General features: G+C 41.1%; 1 protein-coding gene across 1 annotated transcript in view; it reads left to right on the top strand.

Moving 5' to 3' along the window:
• The window catches only part of LOC139716318 (trans-L-3-hydroxyproline dehydratase-like), a 7,925-nt gene extending 218 nt beyond the window's left edge, over positions 1-7,707 (top strand). The window contains exons 1-3 of the mRNA XM_071627877.1: positions 1-266; positions 2,125-2,417; positions 7,444-7,707. The exon at positions 1-266 is cut by the window's left edge and continues 218 nt beyond it. Coding sequence (XP_071483978.1) covers positions 1-266; positions 2,125-2,417; positions 7,444-7,707 — 823 coding nt within the window. The remainder of the gene's footprint in view (positions 267-2,124; positions 2,418-7,443) is intronic.
• Positions 7,708-9,004: the final 1,297 nt, after the last annotated feature.

Genomic DNA, 9,004 nt, shown 5'->3' with positions numbered 1-9,004 from the left:
AACCGTAGAACCCGACCACGATGAGGCAGATTTGGCGGTAATATTAATGTACAACGACGGTTTTGGTACGATGTGTGGGGCTGGTAATATTGTTCTTGGCCGCTATGCCCTGGAGTACGGGATCGTCAAAGCGGTGGCGCCTGAAACGCAAGTCAACATACAATGGCCCTGTGGATTGGTCAAAACTTTCGTAGAGTATGATGGCCAAACCAAGAGATCTGGAAGAACAAGATTCCTCAGCGTTCCCGCGTTTGCATTCAAAACTGGTAAGGAATATTGCATCTCACTATGTTGTAATAAGATTTTACTGCGATGTAGATACGAGTTGCATCCTCTCCTATTAAGCTTTCGGGCTAATCGCCTCCTTCAGAAATTTACAATGACAATATTCAACGACAATATCCATCCAAAATTAACCACGGTGTAAAATAAACCTTACTCAAAATAACCCTAATTAAAAAAAATTAGAAATTACTTAAACATCCTAAAGATAACTTGAGAGGGCCAAATAAGCTAAAGTTGTATATCAAAGTGACAGCAATTGCACTTTCAAGCGACCAAAACCTGGCCCGCTATTCCAAACAAGTTCTTTGGACAGCGATAAGATAACATGTCACATCATCGCATAATATGTTTCCCATTGTTGACAACATTATGTCGCCAAAGGAAATGGAATATTTTCTTCTTTTTTTTTAAACTCGTTGCAGGGCCGTTTATACTTGGTACTTGGTTGAGGTCCTCCTGAATGCTCCTATTGGAGTTTTGACTGGAGGTGCCGGAGGGTGGACGTTTAAACAATTATTCCATTTAATAACATCTCCTTAAATTTAACCGAGTCGGTTTGTGTTATTACGGAAGAAGGAAGTTCATTCCATACTTTAAATGTGCGGGGAAAAATTAGTTTCTATGGACTTCCAGTCTGGAGGATGGTACTTCAAACTGATGAGAATGTCCGCGTCTACTTCTAATGAGCTTGGGTTTAGTGTGTGATAAATAATCAATATCCAATCTATTATTCAACATTTTGTGAAAGCAAGTCAGGCGATGTGCTTCTCGTCTTGCTTGGAGTGACTTCCATCCAAGGGAGATCAGGAGTTGAGTGACGCTAGATTCCTTGCTGTAGGTGTTGGTGACAAAACGAGCAGCTTGTTTATAATACCTATGACAATGCAAGTGGGTGGATTGAGGAAGCAGAATAAAAGTGGTGAACCGAATGAAGATAGAATGATGTTCATGTAATGTTAATTGTGCAGAATTCTTTCAGGAGTTGCGTGCAAAGTAACTCTCACGTGCTACCATTCTGTTTGTCTGGGACATAGGGATACTTAGTTGTCCCAAATCGCAAATGCGTCAAGGGCATGCCTTTGTTGTGTGTCCCATCCTATCATACTGCAGCTTCGGGCAATATAATGATGTGGTCATAAAACCGTGGGGATGGGGAGAGTTACGAGAAGAAGTTTTGACCCTTGCTAACAGTTGAGTATATGAATACAAGAACGACCCAAGTCCATGGAAGATCATTTCGAGTAAACTAAAAAAAACTTCATATCTTTTTTATTTGTCCAATAATATTCTATTTAACTGTGATGGGAAGGCAACATTGTATATACAAATTAGAACATATATTATTATGACAATTAACATTTACATTAATTGTGGAGAGGCCATTTTGTGTGGTGGACTTGGGTCGTTCTTTGATTCATATACATGTTATTCTGCTATAGAGATGGGAGAAGGATGAGAGAGGGCGCTATTATATGAATGTAAGAATGACCCAAGTCCTTCATTCTTACATTAATATAAGATTTAACTCATTCATTTCAGGCACTTCCGGGGGTAATTAGGATTTATCATTTACACACAAGATGAGTCCATGCATAAGCTACAATCTCCCATGTCAAACTAAATTTGGCCAAAAATTGGACTTGGGTCGTTCTTATATTCATATACTCAGTTACTGACAGTAAGAGCTACCAGAGCAGCAACGCCGGCTAAGTCCCTAAATGAAGACCTAGTATAATAACCGTGAAGTACAAAACCCTCCTCAAGTACTTTTCTACACTGAACAACTAAGGTCAATTCTTCTTCTTTTTTTTTTTATTTCGCTCTTGGCATGTTGTTTAGATATTGAAGTCGACGTGCCTGGTTATGGGGCGGTAACAGTAGACATCGGTTTTGGAGGACAGTATTATGCTTACGTCAGCGCAGACCAGTTGGGACTCGACGTTTGCAAATCACCTATGCCAGACATCCAATCGGCAGCGGTCGCAGTGGCTAAGGCAGTAGGATCAGCGGTGAACGTGACTCATCCCACTGATCCGGATCTGGCCTTCCTGTACGGGACCATAGTTACGGATGGAAAGGACGAGTGGAGTACGGAGCCCTCTGCAAACTTATGCGTGGCGGCTGGTGGACAGGTATGCGATGTGTAGTGGCTAGAACTTTCGGGTGCACGTCACGAGTTTGACACCCAGGAGTCATATAGCCAAGGAGTCATACAGACTAAGAGCCATAGGCGTACCCAGGATTTTTTAGAGGGGGGTGTTCAGTGGCGTACCGTGGGTCAAGACATTGGGGGGGGGGGGGGGGGCGCACCTCATGGAAGCAACATCAGAATTGCATAACTGTACAATTAAATGCGAGCAAGCGGAGCGAGCGAGTTTGAAAATTTTGACATTAATATACAGTCCCCAAACTGCCGTTTGTAGCTATATATAATAATATATGTATATATTATATGTATTTGCTTTGGAAATTAAGGGGGTTGCACCGGGTGCAACTGCTGGCAGTTGCTGGCATTAACATCAGGAGAATGGCATAACGATTAAATGCGAGTGAGCGAAGCGAGCGAGCTTGAAAATTTTGACATTTTAAGTCCCCAAACTGCCGTTGGCAGCTATATTTTTTTCGCTTTAGAAATTAAGGGGAGGGGGCGCACCGGGCGCAACTGCTGGCAATTACTGACAGCAACATCAGGAGAATTGCATAACGATAAAATGCGAGCGAGCGAAGCGAGCGAGCTTGAAAATTTTGACATTAAATTTTTACAGTCCCAAAACTGCCGTTTGTGGCTATATTTTTTTCGCCTTAGAAATGAAGTAGAGGGGGCGCATTGCACCGGGCGCAACTGCTGGCAATTACTGACAGCAACATCAGGAGAATTGCATAACGATAAAATGCGAGCGAGCGAAGCGAGCGAGCTTGAAAATTTTGACATTTTACAGTCCCAAAACTGCCGTTTGTAGTTATATTTTTTTCGCTTTAGAAATTAAGGGGAGGGGGCGCACCGGGCGCAACTGCTGGCAATCACTGACAGCAACATTAGGAGAATTGCATAACGATTAAATGCGAGCGAGCGAAGCGAGCGAGCTTGAAAATGTTGACATTTTACAGTCCCAAAACTGCCGTTTGTAGCTATATTTTGTCGCTTTAGAAATTAAGGGGAGGGGGTGCACCTGGCGCAACTGCTGGCAATTACTGACAGCAACATCAGGAGAATTGCATAACGATTAAATGCGAGCGAGCGAAGCAAGCGAGCTTGAAAATTTTGACATTTTACAGTCCCGAAACTGCCGTTTGTAGCTATATTTTTTCGCTTTAGAAATTAAGGGGAGGGGGCACACCGGGCGCAACTGCTGGCAATTACTGACAGCAACATCAGGAGAATTGCATAACGATTAAATGCGAGCGAGCGAAGCGAGCGAGCTTGAAAATTTTGGCATTTTACAGTCCCCAAACTGCCGTTTGTAGCTATATTTTTTCGCTTTGGAAATTCGGGGGGGGGGGGGCGCACCGGGCGCAACTGCTGGCAATTACTGGCAGTAACATCAGGAGAATGGCATATAACGGTTAAATGCGAGCGAGCGAAGCGAGCGAGCTTGAAAATTTTGACATTTTACCGTCCCAAAACTGTATGTATATTTTTTTCGCATTGGAGGGAGGGGGCGCCCGGTGCGCCCCCTGGATCCACCACTGGTAGTCAAGGGTGTCGGTTTATGTTCATGATTGGGGGAGGTATGACCAGCGAGGGGGCGTCGAAGTGACCAAGCGGGAGAAGGATGTCCAAAATCTGCACTTTATATAGAGCATCCCCTAATTTGTTTGTGTTTGTGAGTGTGTGTGTTTCATATAGATGGAAAAGTTAGGAAATAGCCAAGGTCAAGTCTTATCATTGGCAATGCAAGGCATTTTAATATAGACTAGTATGTAAAGCAACACTACAAAATCAATGATCAAGCTTTGATAGCAAATGTGTACAACCTATCAAACATTGCGCAACATTAACTCATGCAGCGACTCTTTTTGCCGCGCCATTCCGATATTCTGAGTACACTGCGCACATCCTGCTTGTATTCAAAATGCCAACAAGGAATCACGCTGAATCACAATCTTTTGTCGTCTCCGGGCTTTTTGAACAATGTTATACCTCTTTAATTATATGGTTAAAAGATCTTAGAAAAATATTCATGTCGATTTCAAAAGCAGTTTACTAACCTTTGAATTACCATTTTCGTAGGTCTTTTTTCTTTTTTTCTTTTTTTTTGTAATCAGCGGATGGGGGGGGGGGGGGGCACGTGCCCCCCCCCCCCCACATGCCCTTGTAGTTACGCCACTGTTCCTATAGACCTAGATATCTAATGAATTTTAGGCGCAATAAAGTCATCCAACCACAATTTGTAGACTCACACTCAGTTATTTTTCAGTTTTAACTTTCAGTCATTGAAAAAGATTCATATCTACTATTACTAAAGATTACCAAGTCCATGTGCTATTACTAATTACATTGAGTAGCAAGTAACTGGCTACTCCCAGAGCTTCCAGAGCTTGCTGCTTCCAGTAGGCTACTATACTGACTGTACTTGGTATAGTCAGTGGCGTATCTAGGGAAAACGGTGCCCGTATGGCAAGCGCGAAAATTGCGCCCCTAATTTCTGAAAAAGTGTTCAACCCCAACCCCATCCCAGTAGGGACTTTTAAAAAGTCCTCATGATATGCTTTTTGAAGCACTTAAGAGGGGTCTTTTGAGGGTGATTTAAATGTAAATAGGCAACCCTAAATATTGATATATTTTGGCGAGCGAGCGCAGCAAGCGAGCCGAAAATTTTTATATTTCAGCTTTATACATAGCATGGAATTCTTGTCATTTTTGGTTATCAAATCTTCGAATTACAATTCTAATCATAGTGACGGCCTTATAGATAACGATTTATACCAACAGTGTCCAACCCCATCCCGGTAGGGACTTGAAAAAGTTCACATGATGTGCTTTTTCAAGCACTTATAGAAGGGGTCTTTTTGAGGGTGTTTTAAATGTAATAGATATTGAAGAATTTTGGCGAGCGAGTGCAGCGAGCGAGCCGAAAATTTTTTTATTTCAGCTTACAAAACATGGAATTCTTGTCATTTTTGGTTATTAAATCTTCGAATGACAATTCTAATCAAGATATAGTGACGGTCTTATAGATAACGATTTATACCAACAGTGTTCTACCCCAATCCCATCCCGGTAGGGACTTAAAAAAGTCCACTTGATATGTTTTTTCGAGCACTTAAAAGGGTTTTTTTGAGGGTGATATAAAATCTGATAAATTTTGATAAATTTTGGCGAGCGAGCGCAGCGAGCGAGCCGACAATTTTTGTATTTTACCTTACAAAACATGGAATTCTTGTCATTTTTTGGTTATTAAATCTTACGATTCTAATCAAGATATAGTGACAGCTTCATAGATAACGATTTATGCCAACAAACTAAGGACTTGGAAAAATACTCTGAATTACTACGAGTGAGTGAGCCGACATTTTTATATTTCCACGTCATCATTACGTTTTGTTCTTCTTATTTTTTTTTTTGGATAAATTTTGGCGAGCGGGCGCAGCGAGCGAGCCGAAAATTTTTATATTTCAGCGTTACAAAACATGGAATTCATGGAATTCATGTTTTGTTTTTATCTTGTTTGATTTGGTTTTCTGCCCCCCCCCCCCCCCCCATTCTCCTTCCCCCCGTCCGGGCGAGGTTTTTTTTTTTTTTCTTCTTCTTCTTCTTTTTTTTCTCGTTTTTTTTTTTCACGTGCCCCCTTGCCCCCCCCCCCCCCCCCCTAGATACGCCACTGTTGGTAGTTGATACTACTGACTTAGCATGCAATGTGCCTATTATAGGCTGCAGCGCAGCATGCATTGTACACACATAATATTATGCATCATACACAATTTACGGTACCGAGTACGGTATAATACCGGTAAACGGTGAACATTATGCGCAATGTATCTTCGCGATTCGGTCAGAAAGCAAAGCATGGGATTGGGAATGTCTACTGTTTGCGCGTCAGCTTCGCGCGCGGTGCAGTAACGTAGTATTAACACGTACTGTACACGAGTTCTTTAGTGCGTATGATATTATGTAACTCCATAATGTATCATCATCCACACAAACATAAAAACAAGGAAGAGAGAGAGAGAGAGAGAGAGAGAGAAAATGAACGCAAAAGAAAGGAAAGGCGGAATTCAAAACGGAAATAAAAGCGGTAAAGACAGCTTTTGTTTCATTTGTCAACATCTAAGCATTGCTGAAGAGGGATGTTGAATAGCTCAAACACCTCCCTTTTGCCCAAGGGGGGTGTTTGAACACCTTAAACACCCCCCTTTTGGCAAAGGGGGGTGTTTGAACACCCAAAACACCCCCCCCCCCCCCCCCCCCCCCCTCGGTACGCCCTTGCTAAGAGCTATAAGCATTAAGTGAATTGAAGGCCCATGGGCTCGACATCAAGTAACATAGGTCCACACGGTCCACCAGCTCGGCTCTTAAAACAAATTATGAGGCCTATGAGCGTGACACTTGGCAAGTAAAAAGGCCCACGAAACTGACATGGCATCACGGGACTTAATGTCGAGGTCTTGGGCCTTTTTGCGTAGTGTAGAGCTCGAGGACTGTATGACTGGTGGGATAGACCTCGAACTTTCTACGTTGTGATGTGTACTATTAAACAAAAGAAAAGAAATTAATAAGTTGTCATTCAGTACGAGACCCTGGCACATATAAATGGCCCTAAAACCAACCCAAACCCCAAACCTTCCTCTGTATCCTGGGACACCAGAGTCGGCGTAACCTTACCGGAAATAAACAGGCTCCGTATAAGTACCAGTACCAAAACGATCTCACAGACAAACACACACACACACACACACACACACACACACACACACACACAAAACACAAACACACACACACAAATAGCTCAACACTTGTTTAAGATTCATCAATATGGAAACAAACACATATACAAAATAACTTCCAAAAGCTGGTGACAATATGAATAGGCCTATATAGAATCTAAAGCAACGTATTCGTTCCTAATCGAGCAGAGAGAGAGAGAGAGAGAGAGAGAGAGGAAAAAGCTTTTGAAAGTCTGTTCTGATATTTTTCCTTGAAAATCATCACCATTCCAGTTTGCGCGAAGCCCGTGCGGATCAGGAGTGACCGGTCGAATTGCGGTGCAGGTGCACAAGGGGCTCATTGACCTGAATCAAGTACGGCGGTTCCAAAGTGGACTCAACGACTCAGAGTTCACGGGGAAGGCGGTGGAGAGGACCAAAGTAGGGAACTACGATGCGGTGGTGGTGGAGGTTGCTGGAAAGGGCAACTTCATCGGGAGAAGTACTTTCTTCGCTGAAGAAGGAGATACACTGGGTGAAGGGTTCGTGGCGCAGTGAAGTGACACGCTGCGTATTTACTTAAAGGGACATTTTTTGGTTTTCATAATAGTTAAGTAGTCCAGCTAAATTCTGAGAGTTCAAGAGAGATGTAATCTTATTTTTAAAAAGGGTTTAGCGACTCCAGTTTGACGTAGGAATCTAAAATCATTATCTACTATAATCACATCTTAAGGTGTTTGTATACTACCACGTTGTATCTACTATATCAGGTCTGCCGATAAACATTCACTACTTTTGATCACAAATAAATGTTAACATTCACAAGAGTAAGACGCTCAAGATCATGCTATATTCCTTTTCACACTTTAATGGGAAATTTATGATTTTTCTCGTGACATAAATTACAATGACTTATTTTAGCGTCCAATATGATGTACCTCCCTTTTCTTTTAAAGTCCTTTATTGTAAGTATATATTCACTGAATGTTAAAAATGCAAATAATGCTGCTGTCAGAAAGAGTTTAAGAATCAAATCCCGACTTTATCAATTCATTAGTGGAAAATGCATTTTTGCATACAAAAATCTATATCAAGAAGGACAAGAGAACATCACAGGCCAAACTATTTTCATGCAATAACTATCCAAGATTATTTTCGTATAATTCTTAAATCCTATCACACTTCTTCTTTTCCTATATTGGTTTGATAAATTGCATCAATTCATACTCAAGTTAGCTAAACAAAAAAGATATTTTTCTTTATTTAATGCCAAAGTCATCTCTCACAATTTTTTTTCTAAGTTTGACAATTCAAGTGTGATGTGTTCGCTATATTGAATTCGACATTCCTTTTCTCTCGTTATCAAAATTTAAATGGGCAACTAATACAGCTATGTATATTAGGCGCAGATTTCCTTCCGATTTAAGCACGTGTTTACATTATCTTGCCCTACCCCAAATACCCACTTTGTCATTTGTTTTTTACCCTTTTACTTCAACGTCTATATGCAATTCTTCTACTTTGCTGTGTGTTACGGTATTGGCGTTAATACTGGTTGCATGACTAATGAATATTCCCGAAATATTAAATCTCATATTTTTGCTATTTCGCATACTTTTGTATTTCATCTGTCGATGAACGTAGCTTAAGAAAACTTATGTATACAAATAGAAATAAAACCGAAAGAAAGCAAAGCAGAAGGATGTTTATCATTTCTGTCTTTTCAGACCTCTACTGTCATTTTGAATCTATTTTCATATCTTCAGTATACGTCGTAATGAAAACAAAGGGAATGATACATGTGTATCTTATATGGAGGACGAAAAACCAAAGGTCACTATCATTAAACACAATG

Source organism: Diadema antillarum, unplaced genomic scaffold (assembly GCF_040938485.1).
Source record: "Diadema antillarum isolate AM-2024a unplaced genomic scaffold, OU_Dant_1.0 scf00000064, whole genome shotgun sequence".
NCBI lineage: Eukaryota > Metazoa > Echinodermata > Echinoidea > Diadematoida > Diadematidae > Diadema > Diadema antillarum.
The sequence above is the reverse complement of the archived record's forward strand: the minus strand, read 5'-3'. Positions and strand labels throughout refer to the sequence as shown.